Raw genomic sequence first — 19,613 nt, forward strand, 5'->3', positions numbered from 1 at the left:
TTTTTTCATAAATCTTTTTAGAGAAGAATAAAAACATTTGACTCGGAATGTACAAGTGTTGGAATGATCTTTGGAAACACCACAACTTGGAATGACTTATCCACAAGTGTTGGAACGACCTTTGGAAACACCGCAACTTGAAATTACTTATGCACAAGTGTTGTGACTTGCAAAATATTTAGGCAGCTCTGCAAAATATTTTGATAGGCAGCTCTGGGTTACCTTCACATGGTGTCTATCGTTACAAATGATTGTTATAGTGTTCCGTCTATGGAATTAATTATTTTAATTATTTACTAAAAACCAAGGCAACTGTTTAAACTTAAGGTATTCAAAATGTCATAATGCTGAGCAAAAAAAAATTGATTGTTAGTAATAATCTTTTATTTTTAGAATTTCAATCAAAACAAAGTTTTTTGTTCATTCATTTATATATATATATATATATATATATATATATATATATATATATATATATATATATATATATATATATATATATATATATATATACATATATATATATATATATATATATATATAAATGAATATATATATATATATATATATATATATATATATATATATATACATATATATATATATATATATATATATATATATATATATATATATATATATATATATATATATATATATATATATATATATATATATATATATATATATATATATATATATATATATATATATATATATATATATATATATATATATACATATATTAAATACTCAGGGGCAATTGTTACCTTAAATAAAGATATTGGAAAGTGAGAAAGTAATGTTATTTTCTTTGGAATATCACAAAGGAGAAAGGAGATTGATAATAAAATCCGTAAAGAGTGCAACTCCAAGTTGGTTAATGATCTACGTATTAGACCATTAATCGAACGTATAAGACTTGGTGATGCCAGAATCTTATATATATATAAGATTCTGGCATCACCAATTATATATATATATATATATATATATATATATATATATATATATATATATTTATATATATGTGTGTGTGTGTGTGGGGGTGTATATATATATATATATATATATATATATATATATATATATATATATACACACATATATAGACACACATATATATACACACATATACACACACACACACATATATATAAATTTTTTTTAAATTTTAAAAGTTATTAAAGTTAGTAAACATCACGGGTAACTACCCGTTATATTAGACTTTCAAACATAACGCTTATATAACGCTAACATAACGCCAGATTTCGTGTTTTATAATGGAATTACCCTTTATGTTCAATGTAAAATACGTATAAAAAACATAACAGCAAATATTGTTATGTTTTTTTCATACAAATTATATGTTGAATATAACAGGAATTACCCGTTAAGTTTAATGTATAATTTGGATGGAAAAACATAATGGTAATCGACGTCATGTTTTTTTCATATAAATTATACATTGAACATAACGGTAATTACCCGTTGCAAAACACGAAATCTTGCGTTATTTCATGTTTTTTAAAATATAACGGGTATTTTTTTAAAGTGTACTTGCCAAATATCATAGAAATTTGGCAAGTATACTGTACTTAAGAAATACTCCTATGTGCTATATTTCTTTGTACTATATTCCTATGTACTATGTAAATATTCCTAAACACATAATTATATATCTGACCGGAACAAGAATTATATTTAGTTTATTTTTTGCTTTCAAGATTAAAGTGAAAGTCTGCACCTAAGCATCGTTGCTGTATGATATATTTTTATAACCTATAATATATATTTAACCTAATTCATTAATTTGGTTCTTGTTTGATTTCAATCTAATATGTTGTTTTTAGTTGTTTTTATAATTTTATGTATTGAATGTTTTAACCTCCATAATATATATATTTAAGATTATTACTTTATTTTCTACTTTTACATTTAGGTTAAAATTGAAATATTTACTATTATAATATATAATATAACAGGCATCCTATATTTATATCTCGTATTTTATTTATCATATTTATAACAGTCATCCTATATTTTTTAACTATTCAAGTTATAAGTAATATTTAAAATGAGACCATCCTCGTAGGCAAGTAACATATTTGATGAAAAAAGAGCAAGTTTGTTGCCTAATACTGGAAAGCTACTTTTTTTGCACCACAATATTTCTAAACTTCCATAAATCTTTACATAATTGATTACTGCAAATAAAACTACATTGTGTTGGTTTAGAAATTTGTACTTTATACCTGGGTTTACCAATAGTTCTTTATTACCGAGTAGGACAATGGTTTCATAATTTAATTTACACGGTTTATCTTAAATGTCTTAAAAAGTAAAGGTAAAAAATAAATTCGGCAAAAGCAAAAAAAAAATTTGGGCCTGAAATATTGGGCTCGGAATACAATATTTCAGGCCTGAATATTTAAATAATACTAAATTTATAGAATCATTCATGCTAAAATAGAAAAAAAACTAAATCTAAAATATAATTTTAGTTTAGAAAAAAGATTTAAAAAAACATGTAAGGCTGTAGTATTTAATATTTTTTCGGTTTTCTGCTACAATAATTTTACGCAGCTAAAAATTACCTTTTTTTAGTTTACAAAAGTAGCTAAAACTGTTATCACATCTTATATCATTCCAACCACCGAATGATAATTCAACACAGTCCTCATAACCTCCATTATTGTTTGGTTCTCTACTTTTCCAATTAGTGAATGATAACGGTGTACCATCTGACCACTCAAATTTTCTCCGAGCGATATTTTTATTATCATCAAGACCTTTTTTAAAAATGTAAAATAGTTTCAAATTTTTATCGTTAAAATATATATCATAAAATATTTATAAAAGAAAAATCATACCAATCCAGATACTAGTATATTGTAATCCATTTTTGTTTATATAGTTTAAAATAAATTCATTTTCCGCCTGATTTTCTACACTTAACAAATTTGCTCCATATCTCTGACATGATAATAATGAATCTTGATAACTTTTTTTACTATTCTGGTACAGGTAGCAATTGCCTGCATTTTGTGACCAACCATCAGAACATTTAAGATCGGTACTCACTATAAAAACAAATTTTCGATCAATAAATAAAACCATAAAAATTGTGCCAAAGAAACAATTGCTAATCAAATGCAATATGGAAATATCTAGTTAATATTAAATAAATGATAATCTTTTGCAACTTCAGAGTAATAGTGCTTGTATTAACAAGTTTCTTTCTTCTTTAAAGTTATTACAACATTAGAAAAATATTTAAAATCAGCATCTAGCTTAGAAAAATAGAGAAAAATTAAAACAATATTTTTTCTTTTAACTTTGCTTTATTTTTAAACTAGCATTAGATTTATTTAAGCAGGAACTAACATTGAAATAGTTTTTAAAAATTCTTGATAATATTTATCATGATTATAAATGACATTTTATGTAACCTGAAACAATTAATAATAAAACCTCAAATAAAAGTTTTAAAAATTACTTTTTAACATAGCAAAATAAAAATTGGAACTAAATGTATACTTAATTTGTATTCGTAAATTTTAATTTTGTTTTTCCTAAGTATTTATTTTTTATTTTTAATTCTTATAAGAACTGAGAACATATACTAACAGAGCTGCGGCTAGGCTTCCCGACAAACCTATATATGAGGGGCCCAGCTAATTTTGGGGCCATTTGGAAATTTAGGGGCCCTTTTGCAAAAGCAAGGGAGAAAAGGTCCCCTAAATATTTTTTTTTTTATAATAACTAATGGAAAATTTTTAAGTTGGGGCCCTTTGACAGGTTTTTTATTTCGAGGAGGAGGAGGAGGAGAAGGAAGGGGGAGGGGGAGGGCTCTGACTTTGTAGCAACGGAACTGCATAGTATTATAATAATTACATAATTAAGGATACAAATATATAATACAAATTCAAATTTTGTATTCTTAATTCTTATTCTTTATATAATCTTATATAATTAGAAAAACAAATTTATAAAACGAGAATAGAAATTAAGATTTTTTTTTTATAAATTCACTTCCCTAAGGCTTAAGAGGTTGACCCCTCTAGAGTTTAGGACGCTACTCGTTTTTTTTATTTTTTATTTTTTTTTAATTTTATTATTTCGAAATAAAGCCACTGCACAAAAAAAATCAGATGTGAATCAAAAGTGCAGGATCAAAAGTGCAGGATCAGAAGCATTAAGTGGATTTGAACATCGAACTTTTCGATTATAAGCCAGGAGTTTTACTACTAGTTCATTACTGCATTACACATAATAATATTTATTTATGTGTATTTTCCTATTCTTTTTCATTTCATATTCTACTCCATTTTCTATATTATATACTAATTAATATTCTTGTTAAATAAATAAAATAATGAAAGGAGATAACTGCTGAAAACAAAATCAGATTAGTTTCAAAAAGGTAAAAAAAATATGTCAACAACTATTGCTTTTTTTTCAGTTTCTTGTAAAACTGTTTATAATGAACTTTTTGATAACAACTTCAATAACGTAGGGGAGACCGGGGCTAGTTGGCTCGGTTTTTACTCTATGAGCTCTGTAGCTCTAACAGTACATTTTTTTAAAAATATTAAAGTGTAGTCGTAAAGAGTATGGGTTAGGGTATCTTATAAAATTTCCATTTATTTACATAAAAAAATTCTTGGGGCCTTTCCGAACTCTCAAAAAAAAAAAAAAATTTGCGCCAACTTACCCCACCACGGGGTAAGATGGTGCAAACTATAAAAATGATTATTAATGCACTATTAAGTGCAAAATTAATAGAAATTTTTTAAAATTAATTTTTGCAACAATTTTATCCCAAAATTTAATATTACTTTAATATTAGCTGGTACCAAATATTAGTCCGTTTAAAGCCAAACAGTAGCACACCTTTTATCTGTGAAAAAAAACTAAAATAAATTTTTTATTAATTTTTTTGTAAGAATAAATATTTTCAATATTGTTAAAAATTAAAAAAAAAAAATAATGATTTTATAAAAATAAATATTTTTTTCTATAGTAAATGCTATGAGCCAACTTACCCCGTGAAAAATTTGTCAACTTACCCCGTAAGCTTTTTTTTTAATAAACAGTCTATAGATCCTGAAAAATGGCAGCTTTGAAAAAAAAGTCTGACTGGATATAGTAAACCAATTGTGAGTGGAACTTTTACAATATTTTTTTTTTCATGCGACTAAATATTTTCTTTGTAAAGTAAAAAAGGAGCGATGTTCTAAAAGTTACGTTTTTATCCAAAAAACGTATAAATCTCAATATCTCCCATGCGCATGCGCGAATCCTGACTACAGTGAATGATGAAATGGTCAATAAGGAAGTTTTTGAGTAACATTTTTCACTTTCTGATGAAAGGCTCTAAAGATAAACGCAGTTCGTCAACTTACCCCTGCGGCCAACTAGCCCCGGTCTCCCCTATTTATGTTATGAGTTAGATAGAGTACCAAAAATCAAGACTCCAATAAAATTTATTTATAGTGTTGTAAGCCTAATTTATATTTTGCAAAGAATATATTTGAAAATAAATTTATATTTGAAGATATTGAAGCTGCTAAAAAAAATAAAGAGAAGCTGATATTAGCTGAAGCTCAGCGGCATTTGTCAAAACAAAAAAAGAAATAGTGAATTTGTGGTACTTTTTAAAAACGTGATGTAAAGGATCACCAATTGACTTTTGCTAAGGCACTAAAAAAAGATTCAACTATTTGATTTTTGTGATTTCTTTCTGGTTCCAGACTCTCTTATATGACAACGATGTCAGCTTCCTTTTCCAATCAGAATGCGTTTCTATGACAAAGTTTTTAAAAAATTTAAACAATGATCTAGACGAACTTCGTTCTTCTAGGCTTAAATCCCTTAAAAAAGTTTGATTTTTTTCTGAGCTAGTTTGGCTTGAGTTTTTTTAAGAAGAGGACAAAGAAAACAAAAACAATTCACAGTGAAATTAGGAACCCTGCCCACAACCATGAAACTTAAAGGATTTTAAGGTAAACTTAATTAATGTAGATTTTGAAACGCTACTCCAGATGATAAGAAGCAGAGTTGATACAGCTTGATATACGAAAAAAAAGCTTTCGTTCATGTGGTGGTCTCTATTTTCTTCTATTAATAAAGAAATACTTCACCGAAAAAGAAAAATGCAAAGCGCTGGTAAATCTTAACGTAAAAGAAAAGGAGTTGATTAAATAAACCCGCCGTCTAGATTTTCTTTAGCAAGTAAATTCTTTTGATCAAATAAAAATTTTTTTTTGATTTAGTTCCCTTAAGAAATCTACAAGAAAGATCTTGTCGATATTTCTTTTCATCTGCATTTTGCTTTGTATTTTTAATACAATCCCAGTTTCAGTGGCTAAAAGAGAGCGCTCATCCATAAATATTGCTTTCATTTAAACCAAATTATGATCAACTGTGACTAAAGAACGCCTTACTAACCCTATAGTAATTTTAATTGAACACAACCTTGCCCAGACTTAATTTTTTGAAGATGTTATCTCTACCCTAATAACAAGCACAGTTTGGCCTGACGTCGAAAAAACGTCGTTAAATTTAGGCCGACGTTGTTCTGACGATGGTCCAATAGAGTGTGTTTGCCTGCAATGTGAAGATACTGTGACATGTCTAGTCTTCAAAAATAATATATTTTGCTGAAATGTAAACTCTTTATTTAAATTTGTATTTTTATTTTTATTGTTTTATCGTATAAAACCAAGTTCAAATACCGAGTGTTCTTATGTGTAATATAAGATTTACAGAAATACTTCACGACAATAAACATTGAAACTCATGCTTAATTTAAAATACCCAAGAAGTCAAAATTTGGAGCACCAACCGAAAGTTAACCCTAGATCCCACAAAGGTTGTGTGTGGACCTGCATTAGTTTAAACAATCACGAAACTGCTACTTTTATTTAAAAGTCTTAATGTATGTTGTATATCTATGGATTTAGTGCGGAAATTTTTTATGGTCTGGAGTTTTATGGTCTGGAGTTTTATGGTCTGGAGTTATTAAGTCTAAGCTACTTTTATTTTAGATTTTTTATACCACTTTTCCCAAAATGTTGACATGAAATAGGAACAGAATTAAAAATCGCATTTTTTAATTTATTTTTCGAATTTTTTTCTTAAAATATTTAAAAAAATAAGAAGCTTCTATACTTAATATGGCGGTATCATTGAGCGTCAAAATATATTTTGATGAGTTTTAAAATCTTAGCGCTATGGTTGTTATTTTTCTTTTGAGACAAATCTATGTAAACTGTTAAATGTTTCACTTCTATTGAGTACAAGCGAAGATTAAGTACAAGTACATACTTAACTGACTTAAAAGTAGACCAAATGGATTTTATATTAATCGACTGACTTAAATAGGTATAGGTACGGTTGAATTTACGTACATTAACTGACTGATAAAAATAAACTCCTTGGAATTTACATAAATTGACTGATTTAGGAATATGCGCAGCGAAGCGTACGTAAATCTATAGAGAGTTTTAATTTGGAATATTTTAATTAAAAAAAAGTCTTACTAGATATATTTAAATAGGGGGTTAACCAACTAATACAATTAACATAATTTATTTAAATAAATAATTTTTGTATTAACAAATCTAGCGAGAAAACTACATATTTAAGCTAAAACGTTTATAAACTAAATTATCTTAACTACCTACATTACTTTAAATATGATAATAAATTTAATATTATTACAATCATTATAGTTATTTTATTATCTTTTGCATTCAATTTGCCAAGGTTTAATACATTTAGTTTGTTAAGGTATTGTTAAAAGACAAAAGATAAATAAATGTTTAATTAACAAAGCATATAAAAAATATACACATTTTGCACTCTGTTTTTTATAGCAAGCTCTTTTATTATGTATTTATACTAAAACACATTCAATAGTAACTTAAAGATTTAGCTAAAAAACTGAAATCTTTTCTGTTCTGAATCAATTTAGGGCATGAGAGTTTTGTCTTTTTTATGTTTTTTCTTTTCTATGCTTGCGCTGTAGCTATTGATGATAAAGTAACCAAAAAATGCTACAAAAATTTCTACTTTGCAATGTGAAATGATTACGATTATTATAAATAATCATTTTATGATATAAATGGAATAATTATTTGTAAAATGTTTTTGTTGACCAATTCACATCATTGTATGGTAGGAATAATATTTTTCATTATGTGCATACTTTACATTATTATATCATGCAAAGATTCGATTGTCTTGACAATATTTTGGCGTTTGATTTTAAGAATTATCTAAAATCTTTACATGAAATGGTAAGAAAATCAAAACAAGCTCTTCAGCAAGTTATCAATCGTTAGTATGATCCTGAAAATAGTGTTATTTGAAGTCTTCGAACAATTTTTAATTAAAAAACGTTACTAAACTAGACTTTAATTTTAAGGATTAAGCACTAAAAAAAATATTCAATCATGATTAAAAATGTTTGTTATTGTTTCAATCGTGGTTAAAGATTTTTGATAATTTAAAGATTTAAAGTTTTTCATCCACCATTAAAGTCTTTCTGTTTAAACTGAAGAAAGAGATGGTTTTTCTAAAATAAATTTTTTTTCACGATTTTTCTTAATATATCATGAATAAATCATATTATTTTTTTTTATTCCGCAGCACTTGACGGGGTTCAGACTCTTTATGCCACATTGTTGTGTCATTTCGAAATTTGATTTCTTATGTTTAGAGGCTGTGGATCAAAATTTTTGTCAAATTCGTTACTGTGTTACAGGCAAAATGCAGCGGTACTTTCACGACACAAAAGGGTTGCGCCAGCACTTTCTAAAAACAACAGTCTGATAAAAGCATGTTTGCTGGTATATTGCTTAGTTTTTTTTTTTAATAAATATGCACTATAATTAATTTGTTTTTATGTATTCATGATTTACTTTATTAAGTTTTTTTTTACTTAATTTATAATATAAATTATATATAATGCTTTTTTTGCCCAAAATAAGTTTTTTAAACTGACGATCAGAGTATTTCCATAATTAGGCGCGTTTTCAAAAGACTAGTTTCTCAAAGATAAACTGCATAAATATTTAGCAGAAATAATTTTGTTTTCTTTTTAACTCCCATGTGTGAATAAATAAGCAACAAACCTTAGTTTCATCTACTAAAGTTTAATTTTGAAACTAAAATTCTAATCGCGTTACATTCTGCCTATCTTCTTCACTAAGTGCCATTGCACGTCTAGAAACTGCAACCGGTGGTGAAGCTTTTTTGATTATTTGATCTCATCCATACTATATTTTGTCTTCACGAGTTGGATATTTGAAATTTGTTTTGTGGATACTTCAAATTGAACTGAATCTGCATCTTTGCCTTTTTCTTTTGTCAAGTATCTGACCAATGTAATGGTTATTATCGTATCGAATAATACAACAGTCGTGCACTATGAGCATAATAAGTCTTTGGATGTTCTTTGACATTTGAAGCACCATCAGCATTTATCAGATGGTGTGGCTGACTAACTATTTGAGATTGCCTATCTGCAATTAATTGTACAATATATGTTGCTGTATTGAGTAGATCGGGTTCAATCTCAGCAACATGTTAATTTTTATTTTGCAATTGCGACCATTTTCAGTGGACCAAACTGAACCCTCCGTGCTTTATGGCAATTGCATGTACTTGGGATTTAGGGAAAAGCATGAAAAATTACGAACAGAAACAATTCCCTTCTCAATAAATTGTAATGGATGTAATTTCATTGTTCGTGCAACAGGTTTCACTCCTTCGAGGATAATTTTAGCTAGCACCATTATTTTCTTTGCTGACTAGAAATAGCTTGATGACAGTCTTCTGGTGTAAAGCTTCTACAAATTTTTCAGCTGAAGTTATTATGACACCATGGTCGGCTATTTCATCTGCAGTACGTTTTAGAATGCCTCCGATCGCGTCTGCTGCGCTCTTGCCATGTCCAGTTTCAAAGTAATTCCACCTGCCGCTTGTAAATCCTTTATCGTACAAATAATGACAAGTTAACAGTATATGATGGTTGTTCTTACACTGTGTTGTTTCCCCATCACTCAAAAAATGTACTGTTGTAAGTGTTGGATGATGTTCTTTTAAATGATGCAGAACTGGCAGCAAATGAGCTCATTTGCAGCGGGCTCTTGCTTGTTGCAATCTGACACTGTGCAAAATGATATAATTTCTTATTTCAAGTATGCAACACCGGCGTGTGTTGGGATAATTGATTGTTGGATGCACCAAAGTGCAATGACTGTACGGCTTGCTTCAACTAACACAATGAGTTTTCTAAAAAGTAAACAACTATTGTTGCGGTGCTATCCGATAGGCTAGACTTCGGCATGCAATAATTATTAAACTGGTGACTAATAGTGAATACGTGAAGATATAATGACGGAATAACTTGCAAATAACTTGTCGTCCATTTTCATGCAGCTTGCAAAGGCACGTTTCTTTGTCACGTGCAGTCAAAATTACCACCCAAAATGGTCTACAAGCACAAAATGTAGCTTATGATCTTTTTGCGCAGGTCTGAAATTGTACTTAGCAATAGTCTTCGAAGCATTATGAAACAAAAGCGCTCTTTTGATTTCAGGGCGTCCACGCAAACCTTGAGACATGTTTATCATTTTACTGCGTGGCGTGTTACTGTTTAATGATTTCTTACTTAATCTTTCTGCTCGCTTTCGATACTTATTGGCTTGCTTGGTTAGCTGCATTATCTGTACTTGTAGCTTGCTTATCAGCCGATACGCTTTACTTCGTTCCTTTCTAATGCATTTTCTGCCTTGAATTATCTGCCTAAATTCATTGTGGTTTGGAGTTGGTAAACTAGGTAATGAAAAAAATGATGTATATGGTAGAGATTCTATGCATAAATTATTAACCGATGGCAATCGTGTCTTAGCATTAGCTCTACTGCGCTGCTGTGCTTCTTGCCATTTTTCCGTTAACGTCGCTGTTGACGTTCAATATAATATCAGTTCTTTAATATTGATAGCTTAGCAGCAAAAAATAAACAGTATTTATAGTTTAAAATATAATTTTCTGATGCGTAAATTCTTAATTATCCAACTATTAAACTAGTTTTTTACATAAACAGTCATTCATTTAACAGGTTTGTCAAATACGTAATGATATTGTCACGTCCGTTACGTTATTACGTTACGTACTTGATATTTTTATGATGTTTCTGTCCATGCGTTTAAAATAAATCGGTCAATTCAATGCTGTTATTTATTAAAAATTTTTTTTTAATAAATAACAACATAATGTATCTAGTCATATAAGTTTCAAAGATATAAGTATTTACCTTTATGAAAATTCAACCGTTACGTGCCTGACAATTCAAAAATATACGCTATGAATCAATTTTATTATAAAATGACACGATAAAATTTGCCTTAATTACCTCTCGTATATAAATTCCTAAAGCATTTGTTTACGGCAACCGTAAAAGGTATTTATTATTTTGTCCGAATTGTTATTGTTACGTACATGGCTTAAAAATGAAGGACTTTTATAAGGCAAACATACAACCTTATACTATAATTAAAATATTCAAATCAGACATTGTAATATTGTTCAGGAGTACAGCATTACTTTTGGTGACTTAGGCAAAGTTAAATGTCAGATTTTATTGGACATTTATGCAAAGCATAGCACAAAAATCTGAAACTCCAAGCCACTTTTAACTTCAGAAAACCTTAAAACAGTAAATTTAAGAAAAATGAAACTCCTCAAAATGCTTAAAATTTGTATTAGTAGCTGTTTCAATACATAAGATCATAATTTTTATGGTGCAAAATGTTTTAACTAAATGTTTCAAACTATTGGACAGGTAAAATGCACCTAATTTCAGAAACACTTATTTATCTTTTACATTACGGCTTCGCAAAATAAGTTTGAATGGGACGTAATGATATGGTAAAGTGGTGTTAACTAGGTGACACTTTTTGTGTTATGTAGACGACATCGCTTTGCTTTATCACTGAGGCCCATTCAAACGTATTTTACAAAACCGTTATTTTTTATTAATTTTTTAGGTGCCCCAAGAAGTCTTAACGGCCTTATCACAGAGCATTTAATAGGAAGTTCATGCCTCCTTCCTAGCCGATCTTGCATAACTTACCCAGAAGTGGGGCTCGAACCACGAATGTTATGTTTATGAGGCAAGTGCGCTACCACTGCGGCACGGCTGCATATATAAAAGCGTATTGATAAAATTTTAATTGAATACTTTTTTAATATGAAGCACAAATGTTTCAATTGAGAACCAGAATTGATTTTATTATTTGCGATGAGATCCTTGCACATCACTCACTTTACATCACATTACAATCACCGCCAAAATTTATTGTTTTTAATAATCACTTTCTGTACCTATTTTATTTTGATTATCCTGATTATTAGTCGAAATATTAACGCTTAGTAACCAAAAAAAAAAAAATGAAAATGGCAAATTTTATCCGAATAAAGTGTGATATTTTCATGAAAGTTTACAATTCGCAATTTCCGTTTCACCATTTAACCTTTATATAATATTGATCGAAAGAAAATGACACTAAGGAAATGTTAAACCCAAAGTTATTTAAATAGATTATTTTGTCAGTTGTACTTTTTAATTATCTGGTAAAATTTTTATGAAAAAAACTTTAACGTTTGACAGACATTTTGTAAATTCAAAATTAAAAGAGACATTTTGATAGTTCAAATATATTCAATCAATAGTTACCTTGTGCAAAAACATGTACAACCAAAGAAAACAAAAAAAACCACATAATCGTTTTCTAAATGAAAATTTTGTATTAAAATTAGTTTTATTACCTAAAATTTAACAATAAAAAGCTATACTGTGTATCAAATAGTAAAATACTTTTTTTAAAAAAATGGCATTACTTTTAATTAAAAATCTTATATAGGTTTTTATGGAATAAAGATATAACATTTTTTTTTTAAATTTTAGAAAAAATATCACAAAATTTTTTAGATTCTATTAGATTCTAATTGACCACATGTTTTCAAGGTTTGTAGAAAGTATCCTATGTACATATAACCTTATGATTATCAGATTACATATAATTTTAGTGAAATTTTTATAAAATAAGTTATGGTCATTTAAATTAAACAAAACCCACTCTCCCTATAATCTTCTAAATTGAAGTGTTTTTTGTTTCAGATAAGCATATATTTATATTAATGTTTCAGATAAGCATAAATTTCAAACTTAAAAACTTTGTTAGATAAAAAAAGTAAAAAAAAAAAAAGTTAATAAATAAGTTAATAATTGTATTAAAATTATTATTAAAAATTTAAAACAAAAATATTAACAAAATTATTTTCGTTTTGAATTAAGACAAATTTTTCATAAAAAATTTTGAAGTTTGTCCATGTTAACCCATATAAAAAAAAAACTGGTATCGCTAACGTACATAATCCGCAAAGTTGTATAATTATATGTTTAATTTTTTTTTTTTTTTATAATGTACTTGAATGGAGATTCTATCAAATAACAATAAAATTTTTTAACTATTTTAGTCTTTCTGAAAGTCTATAGAAATTTTATTAACATTTATATTTTTAACATAATTTCTACAGAACCAAAGAAACTATAGTTTCTTTTAAAGTATATATATATAGTATAGCCACATATTATAACTATAGATTATAGAATTTCTGCAAAATTACATTTATTTTTATAAAAGTTTTAAACGAAGCAAACTTTTTACTCTAAAAAGTTGAAATAAAGAATATTTATGAAATGAAATAAAGAATATTTATGAAATGAAAAGCGAGGAATATTAATACAATTTATATAGCATTAGCAACATCAGCGGCAATCATAAAAATTATCTTTCTTAATACTATTTTTTTATTTTTGTTGTGCTTCTCCATAGCCTAATGTTATATTTTCATTACCTGATATATTTTCATATTTTTGTTGACATGTTATGTTGGATTTCCAAATCTTAATATATTATATTTGCCATACCCTTTTATAACTTTGTGGACAATATGATATGCTATATTCTCCAAGCCTAATCTATTTCTTCACTTTGTTTACAATATGCTCTCCCGACACAATATGCTCTCCCGACAAGAAAGATGATTAGTTTTAATAAGTGTAACAAAGTTTGAAAATTGTGTTATAGTTTAAAATTGATATGTATTCTGTTAATACAGGTCTATAAAAAAGAAATTTTTACTTGTTTCAGGAGATAGTTAAATTGATTTTTATGCATTTTTAAGGTTGATTTTAAATAAAAGCTCCGTTATTGTCGGCAAGCTCCAATTTTGCAATTACCAATTTTTCAAAATTTTAAAAATAAGATTTTTCATTCACATTTTTATTTATTATTTGATCATTTCATTGCTTTTTCCGATTAAATGTATAATATTTTGACTTCTTCAAATCAATATATGTGTAAACGTAATCCCAACTTATTATATTACATCTATGACTGCTTAACAGGTCTCCATAAAAGACAACATATTACTAACTTTATAAAAGTTTTAACATTAAACGTGACTAAGAAAACGTCTCCACATACTGTGTGCTATATTTGCGAAGAGGTTCTTTGAAATTTGGAAAAAAAAGTTTATCTTTAAGAGTCTCTAAGGTGTGGAGAGATGACTGCAATTTTGGTCTTGTCATTACTTCTGATATTGGAATAAAAAAATCAAAAAAAGTTTATCCTAACTTTCTTATATTAGATCAATTTAATGTTCTGAAAAGATTTCAGTTCCAATTTTTGATACTGAAATCTTTCCAGAATGTTACATTGGAACACTGGATACAAGTAGAATGACCGATTAGCAGAACTCTTACAGTGGGCATGGCAAATATTGTGAACAAATCAATTGTTAGCACAAGTAGTTTTACACCAATCCATCTTAAACTTAGCTTCATGAAACAATTTTTAAAAGCACGAAAACTGATAGTAGTTGCTGTTAGCATAACAGTTAAAGTTAAAATATATAAATAATATATAAGTTAAAACATGGTCGGTTTTTCATTACAAAAAAAGCAGAAGTTTTTGACGAGCCAAATACTTTTTACCTTATTAATGATAAATAATTTGTTAATACAATGGGTGGAAACAAGAAAACTACTTGGTTTTTATTTGCGGATGTTGTAAAAGTCTTGGAAATTATAAAACTAAAACCTATGCAGATTTAGTTCATTGAATTTTAATAGTCTTTTGTGATCTTGGATGTTAAATGAGTATAAATTTTCATAATAAAAGTAGTTATCTAGGCTAGTTTCCTAAAAAGCTTGGAGATTTAAATGAAGAACAAGGAAAGCAGTTCAATTAAGATCTTAAGGCAACTGAAGATCGTTACCAAGAATTTTGGGACAATCAAAAGACTCTTTTGGACATCTGTTTAGATCATCATCATTATCATCATCATTGTCATTTTTCAGCACCATCATCATCAACAACATTATCACCAGCGTCATTGTTTCTGCGCATGCACGCGCATGCTAAGAACTTTGGAATTGCGAAAACAATAAATTAAAGAAGCAAAAGACTTGAGAGCCAAAGGCAAACATGCTAAAGTTGTATATTATTAAACTTGTAACACGCGACTTTTAAGAAAGTCTTTTACCTTAGAGTTACTGATTTCATCTGTATTACTTTTTTTAATTTTTATTGTTTTTAAATACTAAAATGAATTCAAATCATTATGAATTTTGATATTTTTCAATTCAATAATTTTATACTTAACAAAAAGTCCGATCCGGATCAAAGTTATTTTAGTGAAATAGATGCTTTACAAACCAACTGCAGCTATTATTATAATTTTGAAATAAAAGAATTTCTTAAGCGTGATAAATTTAATGCAATTCAAATAAATATAAAAAGTTTTTAAAAAATTTGAAAATCTTTGCAATAGTTTCGAGGAAAATCTAACTATTTTTAGTGTAATACGCCTAACTGAAACTTAGAATTTAGATAAAATATTAATTAAAAGTGGCATATCTGATCATTTCCCTATTTTCTTTTTAATAGATATTTATGAGAAAATTTTATATAATGAAAAAATTTTAAAATGATCTCTTCATAATAAAAACATAGAATCTTTTAAATATCAACTATCTTTAGTTAGTTGGGACATTTATTAACTTTTCTGAAGACAATAATTTAATATACAATTTTTTTATGAAATTTATGACATCAATTTTCACAAAGTAGAGGTAAATCACAAACATAAAAAAATTAAATCGCCATGGATTACAAAGGGCATTCTTTTATTTTCTAAAATTAAACAAAAACTTTATTTTCAATGTTTAAAATCAAAAACAACTAAGAGTAAGACCATTTATAAAAATTACGTAAGACTATTTGAACGCCATAGGAAAAATTCTATGGCGTTCAAATAGTCTTACGCAAGCTTAATAGTATTAAGCTGTTTTGACGTTTTAAAAGACTTACTTTTCCGAATTTTTAAATGCTCTATTAATCAGGGAGTTTTTCCTGATGATTTAAAAATAGCAAAACTTATCCCTATGTTTAAAGAAGAAGAAAAGATTAATGTAAAACACTATCGTCCAATTTCCATCCTCTCTGTTTTTTCTAAAATTTTAGAAAGAACTTTGTACAACAGATTATACAATCACTTTTTATCAAACAAGTTATTACATGCAACATGGATTTTTAAAAATATTTCAACAGAGCATGCTATTAATAAGCTTACAAAAAGTATATCAGACTCATTTAAGAATTCTAAATTCACATTGGGAATATTTATTGATTTAGCAAAAGTGTTTGATACCATTGATCGAAAAATTCTTGCTAAAAAATTAAAATATTAAGAAATAACAGGCAGTGTTTTAAAATGGTTGAAAATTTATTTAACTAATTGTAAACAATTTGTTTACGCCGATGAAACATTTTCATCAAATTTGTTAAATAATAAATGTGGAGCTCCTCAAGGATCCATGTTAGGACCTCTTCTTTTCCTTATTTATATTAATAATCTATAAAAAGCCTAGGATTTAATAACAATTATGTTTGCTGATGACACTAATTTATTCATGTCACACAAATGCACTCCTACCCTATTTCATTACGTGAACATCGAGTTAATCAAAATATCTGACTGATTTAAGACTAAGAAATTATCTCTTAACATTGCAAAAACTAAATGGATTCTTTTCCATCCTCTTTTCAAAAAACATAAACTGCCAATTAACATGCCTCAACTTGTTATTGACAATTTACAAATAAAAAAAATAACAGTAACTAACTTTTTACATAGATGAAAATCTTACATGGAAAAACCACATTAAAAACTTATCAAGTAAAATTTCAAAAGTGTAGGAATATTGTACAAAGCAATGTTTTAAATAAACATACTTTAGTACAATAATATCATTCATTTTTTCAGTGTCACATAAACTATGCAAACATTGCTTGGGGTAGTACAAATAAAAATAAACTTAAATCTCTTTATTGTCAGCAGAAGCATGTAGCATGTCTTATATATTTTAAAGACCATTATACTGATACTAAGCCTCTATCATTTTAAATGAAAGTTTTTAATATATATGAGCTTAATATTTTTAATATTCTTTATTTTATGTTTAAATGTAAAACTAATTTATCCCCAATGTAAAATCAATTCATCTTTCCATAATTTGTACTCATCAAAAAATAAAAATAAAAACATTTTATGCAATGATAATTTTATTAAGCAGCCCATTTTTCAAACAAAACTTTGTAAATTTTGTATTGATTATTGCGGACCATTCTTATCAAATAAAATAGTTTTAAAAAGTATTACTGAGGGTTTTATTTATCAAAGTAACTACTTTTCCTTTAAACGAAAGCTTAAAGAACTCATTTTTACAACCGAAGATTTAACAATTTACTTCTGATACTTTTTAGTGATCTTCCTTTTTACCATATATTTAAACATGAATTTATAAAAATTATATATGTACCATTAACAACTGTAATCTGTATTTAATAGATATAATGCATTTTGTATTTACAACGGAATATTTTAAGTTTCTTACTTCGTTACTTAATTTTCGTATTGTAAATATCTTATAAATTTTAACACGAAGATTTCTTAGCGGTACTCGACGACAAGACCGTATGGGGACTACGAGTCCCCGCGTTCTTTTGTTTTTTTAATAACGATCATTATATATAAACAACTGAATATATGATTTTAATGTTTTATTGAAAAATGGTGTTCTGTTATATTAAAAAGTATCCAACCTTTTTTTTGTTCTTTTTATTACATTTTAAAGAAGCATTTTGTTACAATATTTAAAATACAAATATACAATAATAATAATAATAATAATAATATATATATATATATATATATATATATTTTATTATTATTATATATTTGTATTTTAAATATTGTAACGAAATGCTTGTTTAAAATGTAATAAAAAGAACAAAAAAAAGGTTGGATACTTTTTAATATAACAGAACACCATTTTTCAATAAAACATTAAAATCATATATTCAGCTGTTTACTGTCGTTTTTTTTTGTTTTTTTTTTTGGGCGGTTTCCGCCCAAATGTGGAACAAATAACGTGGTTTACATAGTTACGCCACTTAATGTGGTATAATTTTTAATTAAATATGTGGCAATACTTACTTAATACACAATTTTGCAACATTTTAAATTTTAACCACATTTTAAATAATAAAAGTGGAAAACTGTAAATCCATTTCAAGAGTATTCCAAGATACCACGTGGTAACAACCGTATCATGGAAAATGCTTGGAAGAAAGAGCGAGTATACATAAACATTATAACCGTAAAACAATTACGCAACAACAACACCATCCCATAAATGAGAGTAGTAGTATAGTGTGAAATTTAATTGACTGAAAAATTTGAAATAAATATGTTTCAGTTCTTACTAAAATAAAAACAGCTGAAAATATTATTTCAGTTAAAAGTTAAAAACGACTATTATTGCTATTTAAAAAAAGATGAAACTTTTGGATAAAGACAAAGGAAAGAAAAATACTGCTTACAAGTGGTACATCCCAGTGGACACGGTACGTTTTTTAAACATTCTTTGGACGTTTTTATTAGGTTTAAACTTTATAAAAACTTTTAAAAAACGTTTTAAAAACGTACCTTGCCTACAGGGATATGTCTTAATAGACAAGGACATGAATTATAATCAATAATAAATTTTAATTATAAACATCAATGAAACGTTACTTCTGTTATTAAACCGAAAAAATATATATACCTGTCTTGAAACTTTTATGTCCCTCTTTAAAGTTGAACCAACAACTAAATGAAGTTAGTAGACCAAAAATGATATATATAGAGAGCACAAAAGTTACACATTGTTCAGAGTTAAGTAGCATGACAAAAAAAAATTTGTAAATACAGGACGACGACACCAAGATTAACTGATATGAGCAATAGATTAAAGATGTTAAAAAAATTAGCAAGTACCGTTAAAACAGTTTTCTAATTTTCTTACCTGCTGTAATGACAAAAGTTATAAACCTTGTTATTAGCATAGGCTAAAATTTACAATTCAAGTAATTTGGGAGAACATATAAATGCATTAAAAATGAACTTTTCTAGAAAAAAAAAGATAT

General features: G+C 27.1%; 1 protein-coding gene across 2 annotated transcripts in view; it reads right to left on the minus strand.

Moving 5' to 3' along the window:
- Window positions 1–19,347, minus strand: part of LOC136079671 (von Willebrand factor D and EGF domain-containing protein-like) — a 55,689-nt gene extending 36,342 nt beyond the window's left edge. The window contains exons 1-4 of one of the 2 annotated variants that reach the window (XM_065795838.1): window positions 19,253–19,347; window positions 12,752–12,806; window positions 2,874–3,083; window positions 2,598–2,792 (exon numbers count right to left, since the gene is read on the minus strand). In XM_065795838.1, the coding sequence (XP_065651910.1) occupies window positions 2,598–2,792; window positions 2,874–3,083; window positions 12,752–12,797 (451 nt within the window). In that variant the 5' untranslated portion in view covers window positions 12,798–12,806; window positions 19,253–19,347. Of the gene's footprint in view, window positions 1–2,597; window positions 2,793–2,873; window positions 3,084–5,072; window positions 5,282–12,751; window positions 12,807–19,252 lie in introns of those variants that run through there. The other variant, XM_065795839.1, reaches the window with a different exon arrangement.
- Between the last annotated feature and the right edge of the window lie 266 nt (window positions 19,348–19,613).

This window comes from Hydra vulgaris, chromosome 04, assembly GCF_038396675.1.
Source record: "Hydra vulgaris chromosome 04, alternate assembly HydraT2T_AEP".
NCBI classification, from domain to species: domain Eukaryota; kingdom Metazoa; phylum Cnidaria; class Hydrozoa; order Anthoathecata; family Hydridae; genus Hydra; species Hydra vulgaris.